The sequence below is a fragment of the Cladophialophora immunda genome, assembly GCF_000835495.1.
Source record: "Cladophialophora immunda strain CBS 83496 unplaced genomic scaffold supercont1.5, whole genome shotgun sequence".
NCBI classification, from domain to species: domain Eukaryota; kingdom Fungi; phylum Ascomycota; class Eurotiomycetes; order Chaetothyriales; family Herpotrichiellaceae; genus Cladophialophora; species Cladophialophora immunda.
Genome location: NW_015622545.1, coordinates 1,040,842 through 1,064,491, shown reverse-complemented (window position 1 = coordinate 1,064,491; position 23,650 = coordinate 1,040,842). Strand labels below are relative to the sequence as shown.

At 53.9% G+C, this 23,650-nt stretch overlaps 4 protein-coding genes across 4 annotated transcripts; 1 reads left to right on the top strand and 3 right to left on the bottom strand.

Moving 5' to 3' along the window:
- Positions 1-6,857: 6,857 nt before the first annotated feature.
- On the bottom strand, positions 6,858-7,986 carry PV07_08677 (uncharacterized protein; the record flags this gene model as incomplete). Its single annotated transcript, XM_016395871.1, has 3 exons — positions 6,858-7,052; positions 7,703-7,838; positions 7,919-7,986. 3 exons carry the CDS (start codon positions 7,984-7,986, stop codon positions 6,858-6,860), a joined length of 399 nt encoding a protein of 132 aa, XP_016245727.1.
- Positions 7,987-12,986: 5,000 nt separating this feature from the next.
- PV07_08676 (uncharacterized protein) lies at positions 12,987-13,277 on the bottom strand (the record flags this gene model as incomplete). Its single annotated transcript, XM_016395870.1, has 1 exon — positions 12,987-13,277. One exon carries the CDS (start codon positions 13,275-13,277, stop codon positions 12,987-12,989), a length of 291 nt encoding a protein of 96 aa, XP_016245726.1.
- A 4,569-nt stretch (positions 13,278-17,846) lies between these two features.
- PV07_08675 (uncharacterized protein) lies at positions 17,847-18,308 on the top strand (the record flags this gene model as incomplete). Its single annotated transcript, XM_016395869.1, has 2 exons — positions 17,847-17,996; positions 18,048-18,308. The coding sequence occupies 2 exons, from the start codon at positions 17,847-17,849 to the stop codon at positions 18,306-18,308; spliced, it is 411 nt and encodes a 136-aa protein (XP_016245725.1).
- A 2,090-nt stretch (positions 18,309-20,398) lies between these two features.
- PV07_08674 (uncharacterized protein) lies at positions 20,399-21,873 on the bottom strand (the record flags this gene model as incomplete). The annotated part of the gene is made up of 2 exons (XM_016395868.1): positions 20,399-20,641; positions 21,583-21,873. The coding sequence occupies 2 exons, from the start codon at positions 21,871-21,873 to the stop codon at positions 20,399-20,401; spliced, it is 534 nt and encodes a 177-aa protein (XP_016245724.1).
- Between the last annotated feature and the right edge of the window lie 1,777 nt (positions 21,874-23,650).

Here is a 23,650-nt window from a genome sequence, read left to right as displayed (position 1 = left end):
CGTGGATGCGCCGGTGGAAAGCTTGTGACCGTGGGTGGATTTGCAAATTGGCTTCGTTGGAGCGGAGATGACGGCTGTGCGACATCCGCAGCAGAGAATCGCGGACTCCCTACCAAGCCTTGCCGACGGGTGACACGTCCTACACCCTCCCTTCTATCAATGAGCCGATGTCAGATCCTCACGATGTATGCACCATTGCCATATCCTTATGCTGGCGGTTGCGGTTTAAGAGGGCGAACCGGGCCAATGGCTGTCGTCAATCGGGAAACAGAGCCAAAGGCACCTTTATCCAAGCAATCTCCCAGTTCGTAGTCTTTCAGCTCGGCCACATCCTGCGCCTTGGTCTTCTCTTCTCTTTCTCCTCTCTCTTGGTCGGGCTGGATGGAGGTTTGGGCGTTCTCGTCTGCGGCCTTCGACGAGTTGCCCGGAGATCTGCGCAATGACCTGCTAGAAAACGAGTACATCGGCGCTCACAGCCTGATGCATTCCCGCAAGAAAGCCCCCCCAAGGACAGTCCGTGGCTCAAGGACGTCAACCCGGAAGAATTCCCCTTTGGACGCCACGACGTGGCTTTCGACGGCAGGGTATGCCCACCCTCCCCGTTATCTTCCCTCGATCATCTTCTTCCTTTTCCTCTTCCCTCGTTCATCCTCTTCGTCATCTTCCCTCGGTCGACGTCATCAACGCCAAATCCCGAGATCACAGCGGTCTCTGACGAGGCGGCAGACATCAAGCTCAAGAGCGCGGCGTCGGAAGGACATGACAGCCTCCTCAACGGCAGTCGCTCGCGACAAGTTCACTCTCGCAGGCGGTCTGGGAGGGCTGCTGTGTCGGCTTGATTGCTCTGGCTCGCGGCATCGTCGTCGTCGGGATCGGACCAATTGCCTTACTGTCCACGAGTCCGAGCTGAACAAATCCTAGCCGTTGGTTGAATCCAGTCATCGCTTGAGGGTGAAACTCCCAACATTCAGTGCAGCACAGGACTCTCGGGAGAATTGGCCATGTTGGGCCACAGAGACAACGGCGGCACGACAGGAGGAGTGTAGGTCGGTTGAAAAAAGCGCTCGCCAACCGGGAGATGAACGTTGGCGAGTGGCAATGGCTTGATCATCTGGCGCAGGTCTGTCTCGCAGGCCATGAAAGAGGTGGGAAAACCGTTGGGCCCCGTCGTCCTCAGCGACTCGGAACGCCCAAAGGAACAGCATCCAAGACCAACGCCCTTGCAACCAGCGGACTTTCCGGTCGCTGGGACGGAGCAAGGACGAGGCTGAGTCGGATTCTCGCGCGCCGGAGACCCAAGAGCACGCAGAAACCGTCTTTGCATCGCATCTGGCGTTGCTTGTGACATCCGCACGGCATCCAGAGCTCGTCCTTCCCTCCTCGGTGTCGTCTATCGTGTTTCGAATGACTTCAACAGACACGATTGATCAGGTGAGATTGCTCGCCGCCTTGAAGAATCTCAATTTTGAATCTACCCAGCTCTCTCCTTTCGAGACCATCACAGACAGATCACTGGGAACTTCCAGCATGAAGCATACGGTGAAAATCCCCAGCTTGCTACGTCGTCTTCGATCGTGAAGCGCAGCTCTTTCACATTAATCTCCTCATACATACTGGAAATAGCCGCCTATGCTTATTTGTGCCATGGCCCTCGGCCACCGTTGACTGCGTCTTCTTTAATCCGCCAGAAGCCTGGTCGATTGGCCGCCGCGCTTTGCGGGCTTTGGCGCAGATGACGTGTTGGGCTTGCTGGGAGCCTTCTTCCCAGAGGGTGGCTGCTTGGAGTTGCTATCATCTGCCGGCTTGCGCTTCATCGCGCCTGGGTTCGGTGTTGTGGGATGTTTATTGGGGGCCGCGGCTTTGCTGGCTCCATTGCTTGGCTTGTGCTGCCTGGTTGCTCCAGAAGCGGGTACGGTGGTGGTTTTGTCTCCAAATTAGCCGAGACGCAGCCCATTGTGATGGATCTCCAGGAGTCTCGAGGCCTGGCTTCACATTGCCTGTCCAACGGGTATGTATGTACCGAGTACTTTTCAACCGGCCCAACGAGCCATTGCAATCTTAACAGGAGTCGGTGCTGATGTCGTCGAGGTGATCCCGCCGTATAACTACCGCGGCCGAGGTGGCGTGTGTCGCTGCCAGTGATCTGCCGGTCAACATCCTGCCGTCGATGGTCAAGGATTCGGTAGGGCAGTCGGAGAGGGCGCAGACAGTGTAACGGGAGGATGTGACGGGGGTAAAGGATGCCCGCGAGAGACTGGAAAGTATGTCAGTCATTGGATATGACCATGCTGCAGGAAACATGACACGATGGCCCTTGGGCAGCTTGCCGCCGCCGCCATATCTCGCTCCACTTCCTTCCATCATGGGAGATGGCATGAACACGTAGGATTTCCTCCTCGGCAGGGACTTGAACATTGATCTTCGCATGCAGCTGGATGATAGCCGGGAGTGAGTTGCTGGCGGTGTCCACGGTCAAGTTTGGGCAACTCAGGGGTAGTTTTGCCTGCTGGGAGTGAAAATGTCGCAGATGGGGCTGATAAGAGCGAGGGAAACTGTCGTGAACGCCTTCACGTGACACCGAGCCTGAGTCAGCTAGCACTGACTCGGCAAGGCTATCGCAAAAAAGGGGCACTGCGAACCGGTCAGCCTTGAAGCTCCTTCAAGCGTGTTAACATCGATATTAATAGACTAGTTCTGTATCATCTTTGATCCTAAGTATCGCATTCACCTATCAGTTAGATCAGTCTTGATCGTCGGTCAACATAAACATGATGTTTAGCTTCTTAGGCGCAGCAGCATCGAAGCCGAGAAACTGCGCCGCTAGCAATGGGATGGTAGCACAAAGGTAAGCGGGCGGTGAAATCATGACTGTATGCCTCATCACTGCAGAGCTTCTCACCACAGCTCATACAGCGATGCCCTAACCCTAAGCCTTCTAACTCAAACCGCATTGTCGCGGTGGAAAAGGGCTACTTCGAACGACGACCTTGATTCTCCAGCGACATCCGGTCTTGTTTATTCTTGTTCTTCAAGATCTCAATGAAAAGGACCCTTAAAGAACTCGCGGGCGTACTTGGGGACAAGGTCGCCGAATCTTGGGAGGAGACCAAGCAGTATGTTGACGGCACAGGTGGATTCGTATCCCTGATGCAGAGAATACGAAGGAAGATCTGGAAGTAAGGGTAAAGGCCCCTAGCACATTGAAAAGGTCGACTTGGAATTGCTGCATAACGTCGAACAGTGTCGCCGTTCGGGCAAGGGGAAGGGGGGCCCCAGGGGGGGGGGAGAATTCTGGGGTATTGCCAGTTTGGTCTGAAGCAGGAGCGCTCGCAAGCCAGCTGTGTATACGACGCCGGAGAGTGTGGGTAAGAGACCAGTTTGAATGGGGTATCAGAGACTTTATTAACAACCAGCTACTGCCCATTCCCGAGATGCTGATATCTTTTTGTGACTCGGGTTCAGGTTTTGGAAGAACTGAGCAGCGTCAATAACCACTGACCGGGTCGTGCTTCATTCCTCCTTCATCCAGGTTTGTAGCCCGCTGGCACGTCTGCTCTGGTAAACACCTGCTTTCCTCCCTTGGAGAAAGAGCAAGAGGGGAGAAGGCTAGAGAAAAGAGGCAAAAGCGAGAGGAGACGTGAAGAGAGCATGACGCGAGCGACTGTGCATCCTTCTACAACGGTGTATTCACACATATAGATCGTTAAAGGGCCGGGAGCCGTTAGTGTTTCAATCCATACCTTTGATTCCTCAACGGTATTAGCCTTCAGTTCCTCTGTAGCGTTTTGCGAAGGGCTAGGAGACTCTTCAGGCACTTCTCTGTCTAGTATCTGTAGTTCTTCAAGGACTTCCACAAGGGGCCCGCGTAGCTTCGAGCCATTTAGGCTATAGACATTAGGCTACTTCATGAAGTTGATTCAGAGGGTCTTACCGACCCTTTTAAGGTACGTGTAATGTTAAATCAACCTATACCGGTGCCTAAGGCTTGTTATGGAGGACAGAAAGGGCCGATTAGAAGAGACCTTATTGGATGTACCCGTACAGTAAACCTAAAATATGCCTTAACGTTATGTCGACACGGGTCGACAGCCACTACGACGTAGTGGTGCCGGCCCTGGAGGCTAAACAACCGGTCTGATAGAAACCCTAAGAGAAAACCGCCGTGGACGGGTTGTAGATTGTATATCTAGTATGTGTCCACTATTGCCTAGGCCGAGAGAGAGATAGAGATGCATCGGGGTCGATTACGGGATGGGCTACGCTTGGGTCGGCGTCGCTCGCTCACTCGATCGCCTTGGTGAGTGAGCGACGGATGGACGAGATGTTATTGAAGCGAGATGGTACCTCCTGCTACTTGCCTAGTGTAAATCTTGAGTGCTTGTCGGAATTCCGTGGGCCGGCCAGTTAGACTTTGTCAGGGAAAAACTTGGGCCGTTGGGCACACTTACTGTAAACCCTTGCAAATCTCCAAACATGCTCTCTTGCTCTCTTACTCTCTTGCTATCTTGCAAATCTCCAACGTATTCTAGTGGTGTTGCCAGGACTGCAGGCGGAATGCCCTCGGTCCTCCGTAAACGGCGTAATTTGATTGGTGGAGCGAGGCTCTCTGCTACAGTCAGACAATCGGACGTCTACAGCCTTACAGATATAAATCTAATCTACAGAAACTGCATTTCCGCCCACTTTGTAACAAGTCTCAGCTCACGATTCATCTCAAACAAATCTCGCGAATAAAGCACGAGGGAAAGGCGAAGCGCCGACGGATGCCGAGTGGGAAGGTAAACGGTGCAACAGACGTTAGTGCTACTGGCCGGGACAGCAACCTAGCTCCCACTTCTGCAGTATAGCCTGTGTACACTACTACCCCTACCGGAGGGGGGGGCACTGAGAGATGGGGATTTATGACTGAACACGGTCCAGGGCTTCCAAACGCTTAAAGATATCCTTAACGGCGATAACCTACTAGACTACCCGTAGGCCGGCAGCTATCTTTTCTTGTCACGTTTATGGACGCTACCTCCCGATCGTCTCCCACGCCGGCTTCACCACCGCCCGAGGGCGTCTCTTCGTCGACGAAACCCAAATTCCAGATGAACGGCTCATCACCTGCTTCCCATCCACTTCCCACGATACTCCAGACAACACTATAGCAGACGCATATGACTATGGGGTGGTCGGTTGTGGAATTGCTGGCCTGGCGGCTGATACGATGGCGTCATCGAAGAGCCACGGAAGCTCACGGCGCCATTTGGGTGTTCCACCACGGATGGATCGCACCGAAATCTTGACCACTAGATCTCTCTATCTCTTTTCTCCTCCTCGAGGTCGTGGACAGTAACTTTGACGGGGTTGCCGGGCTATTCAACGTCAAAGGACGGTCGGGGGGAGTCATGGTTGTAGAGGTGGAAAGGGGAGGTAACTTTGGCGTTACAGCAGGGATCGACTTGGGTCGTAGGAGTGAAGCGGGTGGTTGCTTGATGACACGCGTCGATCCTCGAGGACGTCGCTGGAGATGTCATGTTAACAACAACGCTCTGCGTCCTCCTCGGAGCCATGCCGCCCTCCGTCTTTGTGGCATTCGAGACACATACCGATCAATGCACAGCACGCGGACCAGACTCTGACGCATCATCGCCCACTGCACATGGGCTCGGCGCTTTCTTTCGTGGCAAGGCGGCAACGTAGGCAATGAATTGAATGATTGCATCAGGAACGAATGAACTGTACAGCTATCTATCTCGTTGCCGTACCAAGCCCTTGGTAGTGCCTTCCTTGACATTTCGGCGCGGGCTCAACGTCAGAGCAGTACAGCTATGCATGTCTTTGCGCTGACATGGACCCGCCTGCCTGGTTTGATCACTGTCTCCCCGTCTCGCCACCAATCAAGCACTCGGGTGCCACGGCGCTACGTCCAGTGCGAGCTCTTTGGATTGAAGATTCCTAGTGTCGTACCACATCACAGCCTGTCATAGGGTATTCTCGCGAACCAGTCGATCCTTAACGGCTTGCCATTTCTCCATTCCCGCAACTGTCTTTTGCATGATTTGCTCCTCATCCTAAATCGACGGGAACTGATCGCGAATACCCCGATATTGTCTGGAATTAAGACCCAGGATCTCCCTGCTTTCCTCAAGTGTGGTCTCAGAGGAGAACCCGCGGTAGTAGGTGTAGCATCGTCGCCGAAGGACATGCGCTCTAGTGCATCGAGATCCTCTGGCCGACCTCTTCCTGCACAGAAGTCTTGGTAAGCATCGGTATTTCAACATAGTATGTCGAAATAATCCTCTGGTTTACCCTCAGCATCTTCGTCTTCTTCCAGTTCAGTGCTGTATCCTTGTTCGTCAAGACGCGGATTATGGTCCAGAAGTTGATATTTAGAGCTAGGGGACGCCTTGCCGCGTTATCCGCCTCGATGAGAGTGTGAACCCTCCTTTTAGCCGCTTCAATATCATCCATACGCGCTCGTTTTATTCTTGCAAATCGTCTCTTGCGTACCCATTTCATGGGGGTAGTGAGGATAATCTTGAGTGAGATGGTCTTCGTCGCCGTAGTTGCGACAGGCTCGGATCTACTCGTTTAGACAGTCCTACGGCATCAAGTTAGTCTGAGTTTGGCCATAGATGCAATTGGGATAGGACAGGACACACCTTGGCTGAGTGTTTGTCTGGCTCGCAAGTCTTGCAGGCACGACCAAGGCTGGATCCAGCGTCGACGGACGGTTGGTGGCAAACATGGCCTTGATGTTTCCTCTCGAGTCAAAAACGCCACGCCCCCGTTGGCAAGGATTCGATTTGCAAAAGACAAAGCACTCGAGTATTGTCTATTCGAGAAGGCCAAATCCATAGCCGCCATGAGAGCTAATTGTCGATGAGCGACCTCAAGTTTGGGTATGGTGAAGTAGGTCGAAAGCTCGAGCTGTCGCTTAAGCTGTGCTTCTGAACGAGCTTGGTCGTGAGCTCCAACATGGTCCGCTGGACTTCGTTGTCACCGCCGGCGCCGTCGATTTCGTCGAAGAAGATGATGGCCACCACGCCTACGCTCCTCCTACGCTCCTGGCCACAGTCAGGAACACGATGGCCCTCTCGACTTTATATATATAATCAAGAAGGGTAGAGAGAGAAGGGTAGAGAGAAGGGTAGAGAGAGAAGGGTAGAGAGAGAAGGGTAGAGAGAAAAGGTAGAGAGAGAAGGTAGAGAAGGTAGAAGGCAAGAAGGGCAACTTACAGAATTTATAGTTTTTTCACCCAGCACACTGCGCACGCGACGACTTCCAGGATTTCGACTTTTATTCACTCAGCACTCACCTGACCCGGACCTTTGCTTTGTTCTCAGCGTGGATACACCCTCCCATTCACTGACTTATTGAAGGATCATGCGGATCTGGCATCATGTGGATCTGTCTTGTGTATCTTGGATCTCGTTTTATCGTGCAGTCCACCGCAGCCGGTGCAGTGCAGTGCAGTGTTTTGCTTTGCTTTGTTCTGTTGACTGGTCCTGTTCCGAGCCATCGAGGGGCGACTCAACACTGAGCCCTTTCCCTCTGGCCGGCGAACACATGCTCTTGTCTTTGGCAGATAACGACGGACGCATTCGGTAGCGGGGCGGACCAACATTGTTGAGTATGGCAGACTTTGAGATCTGGGGGGGGGTCGAACGTTGCATATGTTTGTCGTCTCACTCGGCCTGTAACCTGTGGTACATACAGTCCGTGTTCGGACCCAAATCGAAGCCCGGGCCTGGAGGGCGCGGTGGCGTAAGCAGGGGGCGAGAATTGAAACATCTTCAGCTCGGACTGGAGGTCTTCCGAAGGGCCAGGATGCCAGTGCCCAGTTGCCTGCCCTATGTTCATGTTCAGAGTCAGCCTTTGTTCAACCCCAAGAAGCGTTACTGTCAAACATCTGATATCCCTTGCAACTCACCTGCTAGGTATTGTTCTCCAGGTCTCTTGACGAGATCTTCTCAGGGCAGAGATCATGATGTCTGACATGTTCACCCCGATTGTGGATCCCGACATTGTTTGCCCCGTCTTTTTAACCCCGACATTGCGTGTGCCCCGTATATGAAATCTGATTGTGTGACCTGAGGTTGTTTAAACTGAGATTGTTAGCAACTTTCGCCCAAAGACAAGGAAAGGGGTGCTGTCAAACAGTCGTGTGGATAAAAGAAAGCGAAGTTGAGATCGGACGCTGAATGTCTTTGAGAGTCTGCGTCATTGTCAGTCAACTTGCAAAGCATAAGCCTTCCCTCAAGTCCTCCCTGCAAAGCCTGAGTCTCCCCTCAAGTCTTTACCGTAAAGTATGAGCCCTCCCTGCAATGCATGAGCCTCCCCTGAAGTCTTTCCCGTAAAGCATAAGGCCTTCCTGCAAAGCATAAGCCTTCCTTCAAGTCCTCTCTGTGAAGCATGAACCGTCCCTGCAATGCATGAGCCCTCTCTGCAACCTCCCTGCAAAGCATGAGCCTTTCAAATACTGATTCATCGATGGCCTGTTCGCCGACGATCCGCATGACACTTGCAATGCCAGGAATGGCGCAGTTGGAATGATAGAAGAGTGACCGTCGCAGTTTTGCTGCCAGTGTATTGGTGCGCGAAGGCAATGCAAGCGCCGACCGGCACCTGGACCCCAATAATGTCATTACCGCCGTAGAAGTTTCGAGCGAACACGTGCATCCAGCCTCCATTCCCGTAGCCAATGCCCTCTCGTCGGCCAAAGAGTTCCCCAATGATGGATTAGACGGTGCCACCACGGATGAGCGCGAAGCCGTGGCATCGGTAGGCGGTGATGACTGCGTCGTTCCTGGTGATTGCGTGTTCGATACCCACGGCGTGTCCAAGAATTTTCGAGCGGAGGTGGTGAAATACCTAGGCTTTAAAGACATAGCTGAAGACAGCACAAATGGTGTTGGGTAGCAACCTCCATGGGATGACGATCCAGAAGAGTAAAAACCCTCCGCCAACGGGGGCCTCGAAGGCCGTCGACATCGTCAACGAGTCCTGGTACGGCTTGACGAGCGTCATCTTCAGCCAGAACACAGCAGAGTTTGCAAAGCGCAGATGTGGGCAAGTCAATTAGCAGGTCACAGTTTCACCAGAGGCACCTGGGAGGTAACCAGCGACAGAAACGGATTTCAAGGGGAGATATTCGCTGGACGGGGTTCAGCCTCGCTTCGGCACAATGCTCTCCAGGAATACTGAGCATCTAAGTAGAGTGCTCTCTTAACACCGATGACGAGATCGAGAAAACCTCTATATATGTAATGTCGATAACCCGGGAGAAGGGGATAGATGCAATTCGTCCACTTAAAGATGCCCAAGTTGAAATGTCCCCCTAATGCCCATCGAATCCGGACCGTTTGGGCCACTGCCACTCTTCGCCGTGCACTTTAGGCAAATGAGAAGGACGGAAAGCCTCACTCGAAGAGACGGAAAGCAAGGTCGGCCTTTCGAAAATGGAAACAGATATCCCTATAACACCGTCGGTATTTGATCCTCTCCCTCTGGAAATCCCAACTCGCCAACCTCTCTACCGGATCGGCATAGAGACCGGCGAGCGCACGGGGGTTGTCAGCCGGTTGGTCTGGACAGCTCCGTCTCGCCATGCAGTCTCTGAGGTCAAGAGGACCATGCATGTACATGCCAATGGCGCTGTTGAATGTGGTCGGATCCAGAGGAAGCTGCATCTGTTTCCACGTACGTATGCTCCAGGTCCCTGATGCGAAGACCGATGGCGGAGTCCACCCACAAACCAGACGAAGCTCCGGATTTGGGAGGAGCGAAGCTAACACCTGTTGATATGGCAGGGGCTACATATCCAAAGCATGAACGACGGCGACCACGTCGTACATCCGGCCAAAGGTGAGAGAAGGCTTCTCACCCCTTCTCTTATTTCAAGAGGCGGCTGACAGTTGCATCGACAGGGTTACGTCCATGTGATGGCTCTCAACGGCGAAAAAGTCCAGCTTGACACTGTTTGGTCTATACAATAGTATGAGTCGTCGGAGACCTGATCGTTGGAGATAAAGACGCCGAGAACAGTAACCGCTGATGGTCAGGACTTTGAACCTGGACACTTACTTGTATCCAAGCGAAGATCTGGTTGTCTCAGGGCGACCACTCTCGAACTCGCGCGCCGTGGCGCCGAAGTTATGGTCAACTATGCCAACTCCTCCAAGGCCGCCGATGAGCTGGTGGCTGAGATCAAGGCCCTCGGCTGAGACTTGATCGCCGTCCAAGCCAACGTGTCGGACGTCTCCCAGATCATCAACATAGAGAGCATGGCTCTCAGCGTCTCAGTTATACAAGAAGACACGATCTCAGAGCGGGATATCGTACGATGGCCACGGATATTTGGGTATTCGAAACCAGAGGCCGTTCGCCGCATCGAAGAATACCGGAGCGACTACTCGAGGACGCGGATGACTGACAGCTCTGGAGTATCAGGCGTTTTGTGGCGTTTTCGAAGATGTCAAATCGCTCGGTAAGAATAACAGAGTTCATGCACAGGACTTTCGCAGGGAGCATACTGAGGCGGAAGCACTTCCTGACAGAAGTGGAAAAAGGAAAAGCAAGCCTATTGTGGCCGATATGCGCGAAGAGCATTGATAGCCGCATCATCGCTTTTGGTCCTCTTCGGCGTCCTTCTCATCGTCTCCAATGGCATTCGATTCTGGCGGAAGAGGCCGGCACGGTACCCCCTCGGATCGCCAAACAATACGTGACCCTCCGGGAGACCTTGCTGGTGGTCTGGCTCTCATCAATGGCATTGGACTGCCTGTCGCTGTGGCGCGGTTGAAAGGGAGCGGCGGCTACCCGAATCCCGGAAGAACTCCGTGCTGTCGTCCGTGGCTCGCCTGGACATTCGAACCTGGATTGATACCATGATGTCCTAGAACATTGGGTATCGCCAATCTGAAATGAGCAGCGGGATCAAGCATAACACCGCCGGTCCACGTGCGTGCAAAAGAGGATCTGGACAAGTTTTTATATCTGCATGCTGTGATTTGCGAGAAGATGATGCATTGCCATCGCACCGGGTCTCACGGCCCATGCCTCGCCCTGTATTGTGTCCATTCTGTTAGCCTTCTCTTTTTGCTCTCCTATCTTTTCCCAGGGTGGAAGACGGAAATTTGGTGGGGGAGAGGCGGTGAAGGGCCACGTCTAGGGATCTTGTCTCAGGGAAGGGCTGCCAGTCGTCGGAACCGCTATTGGAGAGCGTCATGTCCGTGCTGAAGCCGATGCTGGTGACGATCTGGACACGAACGGGCCCAGACTCGGCGCACGAACCTGTGCCGTCGTAGTCTCCAATGGCCCAGAGTCAGAGAAAGCGCTGCCACGCGCTGAAATCCACCATCCTCGGCTTTAGATGCTTGGGACGCCGTGGTAGCCAGAGGTAACCTCGCCATCGAAGACGTGGCGTACCTATTTGATCAGATGGGCGTGAACACTGGAGTGAATCGAGACAAGCTGGTCGAGAAAGGCGAATGGGTCTCGCGACAGCTGTGGAAGACCGAACGGGAGTCGTGCCGGCACCGCACTCAGTGCCAAAGCTCGAACCGGCACTCAGCCGCCGCTGGCTTATGTGAAGATGTAGCCTTGCCCACCGGACAGCCATCCCCAGCACGGACCCTTCATGCCGGAAAATAGCCACTGGAGGCCACGACGAGATATATCTCCTGCCGATAACCCCATGCGGTGTGCTGTCAAGTCCTTCCCGTCCTCGAGGGTACGGATTTGGGGTTCCAGTGCATGGACCTCATTGCTGCTGGAAGGTCTTGGATGAGACCTCGACAAACGACTGTGCATCTCCATACTCCCCGTGTGAGCGGACAATATAGTCCGCCACATGGCGTATAAGAATCTGAACTTCGGCACCACCTTGTGTCAACTTGGGCTCGTTGGGTGCGGTGCCTTCGGGCTGGGCGTCCGCTTTGTCGAAACCAGAGGCGGTCCCCACATTGGAGCTCTCGGTGGATGTTGCTGTACCAGTTGTCCCGCTGACATGTGAGCCCAATGCGCCTGACCCTTGCAAGACAGCTTTAGAGTGGTTCTAGTCAAAACTTGGCTTTGTCAATCAGCACTGCGGTGGAAGCTCATCTCGGACCATCAAGATTGATGTTGGTGGTAATATCATTCTGAACTTGTCAGTTATCCTGATCGAGGATATGCAGAACAAGGTTGCGGAGCAGAGAGAGCTGCTTGAGCAGACGACGAATGCCATCTTGAAGACGAAATTGGAGGGAAAGATTCAAGATCCGGAGGACGTGTAGAACCAACTTGATTGGGCCAAGACTGATTGGATCGATTATAACAGGGCTGGATACTGCGTTGTAGCACTCCCGGGCACGCACTTCCATCTAACAGGCTGGCAATCAGACTGCGTAATTGGATTTGACATCTTAAGTCTGGCCATTCTTCGTTCGATTGGGTAAACCCCCCATGTTGACTAGTGTTCCATCTTTTCTGTGGTGACTTGCTCAGGAATTCGTGGTGGGACAGGCTAGGTAGGGCCTGAGGTTGAAGATAGGCAAGAATGTTCCGTTCGGCCGATTTGCGCTTGATCCAGTCGCGGAGCCAAGGCGATTGGTGTTGTTCTTGATGAACAAAAGGTCAACTGGATAGAGGGGTAGAGGAATCTCCCAGGCCGTTCCCTCTAGAGCGCCTTTATCGCAATTTGGCTGGTTTGGCGCTGCCTCTGCAGCCTCCGCAGCACGCCTCGGCGCCTGCGGCCAACACCACACAGAGCGTTGAAGGTTGTCTCCTCGAAGGCAAAGGTTTCCTCGAATGCCTCCCACGTGTCCACGTAACCTGTCCATCCAATCTTCCGGGTCTTGCTCATGCTAACCACGCACAAGAACTGCCGACCGAGCAACAAGGTGAGGAATGAGTCTCCACGTCGCCTTGTCCCACGTGTCTTTGTTAAGGCTGTATTGTTCTTCGCGACGCCGATGACGTCCTGCGGATGGGTGACGACCCAGGATCAGGAAGTCCTGTTACTCGTAGTAGAAGTTGCGCGGCCACGGTTCGCCTTCCAACCGCGGATCCCTCTTGTGCATGAGATTCTTGGGCTGGCCCAGGTGCACGCCGTACTGTTTGGGCACTGGGTTCACCAGGATGATGCGCTTCAGCGTCTTGGCCACCCCACTGGAGCCGAGTGCGTCGAGGAAGTTCTGCAGCATCGCGACATTGATCGTGGGCGTCTCGGCCGGGTGTGTGTGAGCGACATAAGCACAAAAGAAGACGTAGTCGACCGCCACGGGCAGTTTCTTCAACGCGTCGGACATGGGGTGCGCCCCCAACTGTACGTCGATGGTGGAATGGATGATTTTATCGTGGGGTTGGAGTTGCTTTGACCGCGACAGAGTGATGATGTGCGTCCATTCGGGGAGGGGTCAAGAGGTGCTGGACAATTGCATGGCTGGCGATGCTTCGTCTTGTAGTGGTCGGTCAGCTCGGTGTCGGTAGATATGAAGTCAAAAGCAAGAGGATGAGCGTGCTCAAGACAGAGGGCATAAATACCGGTAGCACCGGTGACCAGGGCAGTCGGCATGATGAAAGGACCCCGCGAACAATTGGCGATATTCGGCTCCAGTTGGGCTAAACGCTGTTTGGCGACACCAATCTCTGCTCTGTATCACGGCGTGACCTAGAACAGGAGAGATCGCCGTTAAGGGTGCAATTGAGACATGAATTCTGAGACGGAAGAAGTGTGACTGCGACAACACAAAGATAAGTGTGCGCTCGGCCTCGTGTGGGGTAGCCAGCCTTGTACGTACGCCGAGACCAGCATGCTCCACGAATCATACAACCTCATGGCGAGGAATATCACCAGATCTGGATGGTACGAGCCAGCACTATTGCTTGATTTTGTTTCTGATTGCTGCTCTGCATCTAGGACTAAGTCAATAGCCCCATTGGTAGTCAACGGTCAAGGTAGGTGCTGGGTAGATCGCGGTGAGCTCGTGGTCTCTACATCTCGAGATAGCCTCGAAGACTACCAACTAATTCTTCCGCATCTTCTTGGATGATAGGCACTGCACGGCACCCAACATCCCCTTTTCTAGTTCGCTTCATGACCAATCTGACCCGGACCCCGTCATGTAACTCGTAAGCTTTCAGGGCTCATCATGCTCGCGTCCCCGTCCTCAATCATCCCGCTGACTTTTTCGACCCCATTCACCTGGGGTATCTCTCCATTGACGCAGTCCATCATATCCAAAGCTTCCACAGCAGTTGCTGGACCAAAAGTCATATTTGTAGAGGATTGCATATCGTCAAGAACCCTCCTTTTCCTCTCAAGTACATAAGCAATATGGTATGTGCATAGGGACCTAATCCAAAGCTTCCAAACGCTCGACAACCCATTTCAGTGTGTTCGTAACGGCGTTCACCCCTTCTCAAAACCCCCCCAAACCAATCCCCTTCATATACTGCTCCTTGACCTTGCCAGCAAGTAGGACTAAGTCGGCCACGCTTATCTTCAGGCTGGTAGATACTGGCGCGGGCGGCGCTCGGCAGAGCGCCGAAGATGGTGGAGGAGACCGAGATGGAGGAGGTTGCCCGGTTGGAGAACGGTGAAGGAGAGTTGCATTTGCCAAAAAGTGGTGTTGTAGCAAAAAGCCCAAAAGTTGGGTGATTAAACACACTCGAGGGCAGTCCAGCGCAGACAAGAAGGGCGCTCGCAGAATGTTGACTTTTTTCCTAGCACTCATTTCCGGACACTCAGTCGACGCTCGTAGGCAGTGTAGATGGAGAAGAGCACTCAGTCTCAGCAGCTCTCAGTAGGGCACTCCTGGACTTGGGCTTTGTTCTCGACGCAGACCGATTCACTCACTCGCTCAATGTGCAGCGTAGTTGGTGCAGCGCGGTGTTTTGCTTCGTGTTGCTTTGTTTTATTCTCGACGCCACTGACTGACTGACTGACTGACTGACTGACTGTGCTGTGCTGTGCTGTGCTGTACCTTGTCTTGTTTTGTTCGTCTTGTTGACCGGATTCATCATGTTTACTCGCTCGCCCCGCCGCATGTCTTACACCAACTTGATTGCGTGCTTTCATACGCCCGGAACGAATAGTCCAGAGGGGCAACGACAGCCCCTTGTTGGCTATGATACCGTAGTGATCCATTTTCCTTCCGTCGGCAGTCGCAGTCCGCTTCCAGCTGCAACATCGGCTGAGGATGCAGGGTACATCAAATCTCTCACGATGGATCCTGGTCATCATTGTCATTGCGGCTTTCTCGTTTCTTCACGGCTTGCCTTCGCGCCTCTTCTTCGCTTAACGCCACGGCTTCGTCGAAGTCCTCCTCTTCTTTGCTAAGAGCTTGGTCGTGTCTCTCGGTACGCTGTCATTGCGCCCTCGAATGCCCTGATCGATATCCAGATGTGTTAAGCGAGCTGTATCATGCTTTTTGGTGTGAGAAAAAGGATTTCACCGTGGCACCTGGAGTGGCGTCATGGGATGGGCCTCTCTAAGATGAGCATCGGTCCTTGTGGACTAGGATCTGGAGCTGCAGATAGCCGCGATGTCCTGCTTTGTGATCGAGGGGGGACTGGATTGAGGATTTGCAGCAGCCAGACCCTAACCGATGACCACGCTGATGGTTGCTGCTCCAACTTGCTTTCATCACCCTCCCGTCTTCCATCGTACCGCAGTATCCAAAATGGCAAGACACAAGAAAATAGTGATTTTTCTCTGCTCGAGCCTCAGAAGCCTGGTAGCTGCGGGCCACGGTCACCGCCCCGGTGACCAGGAACATCCATTTCCAAGGAGCGAGACCCCCGACGTGGATGTACCCAAGTCCGTACGCTGAGATGCCTCCGGCAATGTTTTGCGATGCCGTTGGCACTGAACCAGACGCTGTACCTGAATGTCTGTTCCTGGCGAGCATATGTTTGACCGCGTCAGCTTCGGACCATCCAATATAGTCGGGTGAAGAAATTTTGACACTGCGGACGTTCTCTTCGATGATTCACTGGTCAACACAACAAAAGTCGTTGACTGGCCTTGTTCGATCCCTCCTCCATGAGATGCTGCGTGCCTGCCCTGAACTCATCCCCGACAGACATTGTACGGTCTCTGGGCTCAGTTGGAGTCGTTATCCTGGCAGGTGGATACGAAGCTCGATCTCAGCAAACTGCAGATCCGAGCAGCAATCTCCAAACACCATCGCAGTCAAGCTCACGAGTCCGAGCACAATATTCAGAAACTTGGTTCTTGTTATCACAGGTCGACTCAGCCCAGGAGCAACAGATACGAGCATGATACCCGTGACTGGCTCGAGCGAGCCATCCATCATCCGCATTGGCTCGTGCAAGTTCGTATCGTAGTACCCAACGATAGACCATTCATCCTCCGGGGCTATTTCTTCCCACAGCTTGCAGCTTTCAATGCCGGAGACAGACAAAGTCTCTCATCAGATCACGCTCGGGAGTCTTTATATCGTGCCGGTCCTTCTGGGCATCGAGCTTTTCTTCGTTCCTGAGACACCTCGGTGGCTGTAGCACCATAACAAAGAGAGCCAGGCTCTGAAGGATGGATTCCATCTTGGTATGTCGTGTCTCACGTTGCTTGGAGTGGCAACAAACAACCCCCCTTCCTTGGTAGCCCGTCTTGATCATGGCCACGGCGAGATGCCTGTACACAAGGCAAGGCTTTCGGTCGCAACTCAATGCGGACCACTTCCTGTGCAAACTATGCCTCTCGAAGGAGTGCTGTGCGTTCCAGGCGGCTGGAGACGTCATTCCAGTCAACCAACTTGAACTCTGCGCGACCTCAGGGGCCTGGCGAGGTCGGACTGCATGGAAGGCTTTCTCCAAGTCCGTGTGGAAGGACATCTGGTCAACATCGATGCGTCCAACGCCAACGACATCGCAGATGTCGACCAGAGCAGACCAGGGCAGACCAGGGCAGACCAGGCTGAGCAGGTAGAGCAGAGGCAGTCCAATTGCCATTGGCAGTTGCATCAGTTCCGGCAGCCGAGCACCAGGCATCGCTGGCAGCGTTGGCACGACCTGCACCCCACGCATCACCTCCAGCGTCGCCCGACGTAGCACCATCATTGTTCTCGAAGTCTGGCTCCTCCTCTTCGTCAAAGTTCAGATCACCTTCTGGCTTGAAACGTGTAAGGAAATCAGGAAGATCCTGGTTGGTTTCGAGTAGGATGTTTGGTAAGGAATGGACCTAAAGCTTCGTCGCCCTCATTGTAGAAGGAAGTAGCAAGACCTTCGTTGCTAATGCGAGCAGCGGAGAGGAGCGCAGAGCAATGCAGAGCAGGCGGAGCAGCCAGAGCAGAGCAGGCCAGAGCAGGAGAGGGTGCCAATGAATGCTGCCAACTGGGCCAGGACCACAGTCCAGAACCCCCCAGGATAGTAGCCCTGACAACAATGCCGGAATGCCAGAGTGTCAGAGTGGGTCTGCGTCAGGAAAAAAGGCTTGGTTTGTGCGCGTACCCTTCTTGCCCTCTGCCTTCTTCCCCTCTGCCTTCTTACCTTCTTGCCTTGTGCCTTCTACCCTCTGCCCTCTGCCCTCTGCCCTCTGGCTTCTGGCCTGCGTCTCCAGAAGAAAATCTCACTCGTCTTCTCGCTGATGCCGGAATTCCGCTCGATCGTGGAGCAGACAAGTGCAACAACTGCGGAAAGCTCGGTCACACTACCAAGCGTTGCCCCTGAGGGTCGTAAGTGCCCAGCCCACTGTTACTTGCTACATGTGTGGTGAGGAGGGCCATCGTGTTCGTGACTGTGGCCAAACCAAGACTGACACGACGCCGTAGGGCTTTCCAAACAAGGAGATTGAAGCCTGTTGTAATAGTGGTGACGAAGACCATCCGGCTCGAGATCGTCCTCAGCCTCGAAAGATGATGACTTGCAACATCTACAACGAAGAAGGCCATCTGGTTCGAAAGATGACTTGCGGCATCCGCAACGAACAGGGATACAGTACCGAACTGGAAGAAGACGAAGACGCTAAGGGTGAACCAGAGGATTGTTTCGACATACCACCCGGTGTATATGGTTCCATTGTTGAAACACCGATGCTTACCGAGACTCCTGTGTAGCAAGAGGTCGGCCAAGAGGATCTCGATGCACTAGAGCCCATGTTCTTCGACGAGGACGCTACACCTGCCATAGACAACATCTACACAGTAACGAGGAAGACCACCTGGCTCGATACTTGCAACATCTGCAACGAGGAAGACCATCTGGCTCGATACTTGCAACATCTGCAACGAGGAAGACCATCTGGCTCGAGATTGTCCTACCTCGAAATGACTGGCAACATCTACACTGCAACGAAGAAGGTCACCTGGCTCGTGTAAGTCTCCATTCTATCCCAGGACCCTAGCTGTCCGTTCCACTGATGTGCCCTACAGCTGAGCTGCGAACGATGTTAACTATTCTATGCTTATTAGCCGTCCATCCTACATTCAATCGACCGAGTTATCCCACGAACTACAGCAGAGATTGTCAAGTATACAGCACAAACTGTGAAAGAGATGGCGAGTGTCCGCTTGGGGTGGCGGGCAAGATACTGCTTCTGCCTAATAAAGACGTCCGTGATTCAGAGACTCGGAGTCTGCTTCAGAGGCGGATCCTACTCCAGATTTGTGATTGCATCAACTGCATCAGCTGCATCAACTGCAGAGACTGGCGAGAGTCCTCCTGGGAGTGAGTCCGCCTGGGGTGGTGGACAAGATGCTGCTGCCCAACAAGAGAGAATTCATACCATATCACAACAATACCACCATCAAAGCACTCAGCGATCCCCATCCCGTGGCAGAGGGCTGTGCTGCCGATCAACGATGTCATGCCGAGGACTCGTCGTCCGACCGTGGTCACAATCCCCATGCCAACGATATTGGCGAACAGCCTCAAGCCTACGACTCATGCCGACAACCTGGAGCCACCACCGAGAAACGCAAATCTCTCTCCTTGTAGTCCTCTTCCAACCCCTTCTTCCGCCAGACTCCATGACCACGCACCCTGATCCGCTAACGGCCTCAGGCTTCAGCCACACTGCCGTGGCGCGCCTCCTGATCTTGGTCGAGGGCACTCAGTCTCAGCGCTCAGGCACTCACTCACAGAAATTGAACTTTGGGCACTCAGCAGGCACTTGGCTTTCGTCAGTCCGCAGCCCGTGAGAAATAACGGTTGCCGTCACATATGGTCCACAAAATAAAACAAGGCAATGCCCAGCACAGTACAATACAGTCGGTGAGTGAGCGAGAGAGTAAGTGAGCGGGATTGCAAGCATGCGCCGTGGGTGAGTGCAAACGAGCCCCAGGGTGAAAGTTCCAGGGGAGTCGCCACGCCCGGAATTCACCTCCGACAACCCGCTGACAACGACGCCCACGCCATCACGCCATCACGTTGGCTGCAAGATATGCGGGCTACAAGATTCACGAGGTCGATGCGCGAGATGCACGATGCGCGAGCAAGACAGACGGCGTCCAAAGCTACGGGATTCAACTCCGACGGGCACAACAAGGCAGCGAGGGTGTCAAGTCAAGTCAAGTCAAGGCAGTATCCAAGTCCAAAGTCGCCAAAGTCAAAAAGTTGGGCGATCAAACACACTCGAGGGCAGTCCTGCGCCGTCCAGCGCAGTCGGTGCAGGCCGGGCACTGGATATCTGAAGGAGGGCTTCTGGACGTTTACTCATGCTTTGTCTAACACCCAAAGACGTTTCTCAATTAATATGGGGAGCTGACCGCCTACACCGCAATACCGGCATCGTTTGCTATTGCCCACCATCAATGCAGATGGAACTATGTGAGTGATAGGTCTCCAGGACTCAAAAGGTGGTTATCCGATTTCCCAGCCTTGTCCACTACTTAGAATGGCACCCATCGACAAGCTGCCTGGTAGGGATGGAAGTTTCGGAAGTTTTGGGTGCATCTTGGCTGTGTTGTACTGCGGCTGGGCTGCCTATGCTTGATTGCTGCATGATGGTGATGATGGGATGTGGAGAGGCGGTTTGATGGAAGAGATGCATACCACCACAGCGAAGGCGAATAAGGGAGTGGAGCGTAAGAGACGGAATGGAGGGGGATAGGATATGTGTCGAATAGAACCGGTCATCGGAAGTGTTTTCAAAGTAGATCATCGGAAGATCTCGCCATTAATAAGAGAATATTCTTCCTACGAGGCACAGAACGTAGTGTACCGAAGGCCGCTCGTAGACCTGCGCCACCTGCACTGACAACCACGGCATCATACTCGTGACTGCAATTCGTTGTCCTGGTGCCGCTGCGCAAAGTAGTCGACGACCACCAGCATGATGCGGTGCTTGTCGCTCTTGTTGGGCGCCGGGCTCAAACGGCTCGAGGTCGTACTCAGCCACCATCGTTCGTCCTCGCTGATGCTGCGACCTTCGCCTTCGTCCTCCTCCGCGTAGTTCTCGTCTTACTCTCTAGATAGGGAAGTCCTTGATCGCTCTCGTGTGAGGAAGCACGTCCCATTGCTCGTAACCCCTCAGCGTAGCAATCAACGCGCCCGCGTCGACCGCCGCATTCTCCAGATCCACGCTCCTCCACTTCGCAACCTTCGCGGCGACGGCACTTCGACCCACGTCCTCGGGATACCCCAGTAGCTTGATCGCCCCGGCGCGGTGATTGGGGAGTGAGTCGTGCACGCGCACATAGCCGTCTGAGGTCTGGTGGAAAGTGATCCTCAAAGGTGCAAGAGAGAAAAGGGTGGGTGTCGCAGGGAGAATTGAGGCTGAGGCAGCGGTAGCGGAAGAGGTCGAGTTACAGGCACGAAGGACTCACTTCTCCCTTTTCTGAAGGTAGCCAAGAAAGATACCAAGCGTAAAAGAAAAATCAGGCCAAAAGGGGGGATAGGCAGAAACCTGGATGGCTGAGCAGCGAATGGTGGGATAATGAACGTCAAATGCGCGAACCAGGGCCTCGAGCGGTGGCAAAAGTCGACCTGCTCTGGGTCGTCGAGGTCTATACATGGTCTTCATTTTCGCGTCGGAAAGCCGTATCAGCTCGACAAAGGCTAGCCTTCGTAGCAGATATGTGGTCTGCTTGCCTGAGACGGCGTCATCGAGAGCCCTGAAAGCGGCAATGAAGCCTGGATCTGTACTGGCACCGTCAGGTCCAGTCTGCTACTGTCCTCTCGCAGTTGCGGGCGAATTCATTGACCGCATGGCTGTTTCTATTGAACGGGCAAGGACCGATGCCGCCAAGGTCTCAGAGTCAAGAGCTGCTGGCGACCAGGTCAGGCCTTCCATTCAATGCTGAGGGCGAGAGTGCAGATCAACTCCACGAATACTTTCCCCTAGGCCTGGACGACTGATATCTCCAGTTGCGAAAAACAAGAGCTAGCCTGGAAGGTGACACTAGGCTGAGGCGGGAACCGAGTTGTCGGATAGCAGTCATGGTGTCAGCGGCAGCGGCTTCAGAGAGACTGAACAAGGTCCGCTGGGACGAGGATATCGTCCTGTGGTCTCCAGCAAGGGCATGATTGACCAAGTTGAGTAGGTTGACCGGCCGTTAATGCCCGCCACGTCCGACAACTCCTGCGACGCCGTGGGCGACTCCATTTGACACCACGAGGCTATGTTCGCAGTAGATGTAGTATCTGCATGACCTCGACGAGGTACTTGATGATACCCATGTGCCTGCCCGACACCACGTTGACGCTGGTGGTGTGCGTAGTTATGGACATCGGCTCGATGCACTCCAGCTCCGTGGAGTACGTGTCGTGCGGGTACCTGACATCGATGCTGTCGCCTCTGATGATCGTGCTCACCTCTACGTCCAGACCGACGATCGACAGCTTGGGCAGGGCCCCTGGCACCTTCATCCCCAGCCCTCTGGGCGTGAGCGAGCTGTACCCCGATATCGAGGCGCCCTTCAGCTTCTGCACCCATTGCTTCATGTTGGTGGCTTTGAAATAACGGTTTCTTCAGGAAAGGGATGGATATGTTACGAAGAGAAGATGTGACCGGTCCAGAATGCCCGTACGAGTAAGTAGAGATAAAGAGGATCCCAATCTGGCCTGTCTGGGCGTGAAATGCAGATTGAACTCGGGATTCAAGAACGCGGAAGAGTCAGAACACCATCAACCAGCCTCGACTCAACAATCCATTGTTCTGACTTTTGAATGGTAAGTGGAAACCTGGAGCAAGCGGGACCGGAGGCACTTTGGCAACCAAGTCATGTTGGGGGACCAGACCAACGAATGTGGGCGACTCTTGTCGAATCAACAGGTTGTTTCTACTAGGCATCGATCAAGTCGCGTGAGCAGTGAGAAGTAGTTGCGCTTCCGCAGGGTCCACATCGGCGGGTGTCACCCTTGTCTCCCTATCTCTGGAAGCCGGGGGGGTAGGGGTGGTGCCATGGTGGTCATCAAAGTTCGAGGCTCGAGGCTTCAGGGGCGGCGGAGAAGACAGATATTCTGGTTCTTGGATCCGGTTCCACCTTCCCGGTCGCTCGCATATCATCAAAGGGCGCAGAAGTTCCTGATAAACGAGTCCAAATTGACCATAGCGCTCGCCTGAATGTAAAGTTCGGAGTTCAATAGTACCCGGTAGTTGAAGACCCCCGGTGAATTATCAAACATATCATACACTCGAATGAGACACATTTGCTCTTCTCGAACCTCGGCCGGATTCACTGTGTAGGATGTGGTTGGGACTGATGGTAATAGCATATCTTGAGGCCCGGAGAGACCAGCGGATTGATTTTAGCATACTGTTTGCGTGACATCAAGGCGCCGAGAGAGACATCCAAATCCTGGAAGGAGGGAACGTAGTCCTGGCACCTGCGGGTGAGATGTCGCACGAAGGCTTTCTCTAAGTCCGTGTGGAAGGACATCTGGTCAACATCGATGCGTCCAACGCCAACGATGCGGCAAACTGTGCTGCTGATATCGACTCCTCGTAGCTCGCTCTTCATGGACTTGCGACACAACCCTCAACCACATGTATGCAAGCCTCGGGGCGCTACAGCGCTTATTGCTCACCAATGTTGTCCCTTGGGGCCCCCGACCCTGTTGAGTTTTGGTACCGATGATCCCTTGTCTAGCCTGCCATCTGCCCCGTAGCCTCGACGATGAAAAGTACGAGGCATCTCGTTACTGGCAAGCAGACTCGTTGCCACTCACCCGGTCTGAGGCCTCTGACGCTCATGTCGGCGCTGCATCTGCCCCAGCCTCAACCTAGGCTGTAGACGTCGACCAGAGCAGACCAGGGCAGATCAGGCTGAGCAGGCATAGCAGCGCAAAGCAGGCATAGCAGACCAGGCAGAGGGGCGTGCAAGGCCAGGGCCATGGTCAAGACCATCGACGGACGGTGGTGCGAGAGCGCAGGATTGTGGAGGCCGGGTGCCACCATCTCGCCTCGTCGTTAATGTAATATGGTATATCTATCCCTTCGCCTCCTCTTGATATCCTTCTCTTTTGTAGCGCTCGGATCCTTCTCCTTTACATTGCTCGAATCCGGCTGGCCGTAGAGTAGGGCATAGCAGACCAGGGTAGAGTAGGTTGGGCAGGCTGAGCAGCGCAGGGCATAGTAGAGTAGAGCAGCCAGAGCAGCCAGAGCAGGTAGATCAGGGCAGACCAGGCTGAGCCAGGTAGAGCAGGGCAGAGTCAGCAGGTAGAGCAGAAGAGGGTACGTGCCAATGAATGCTACCAGCTCTTCGGCTCCAGGCCCCCA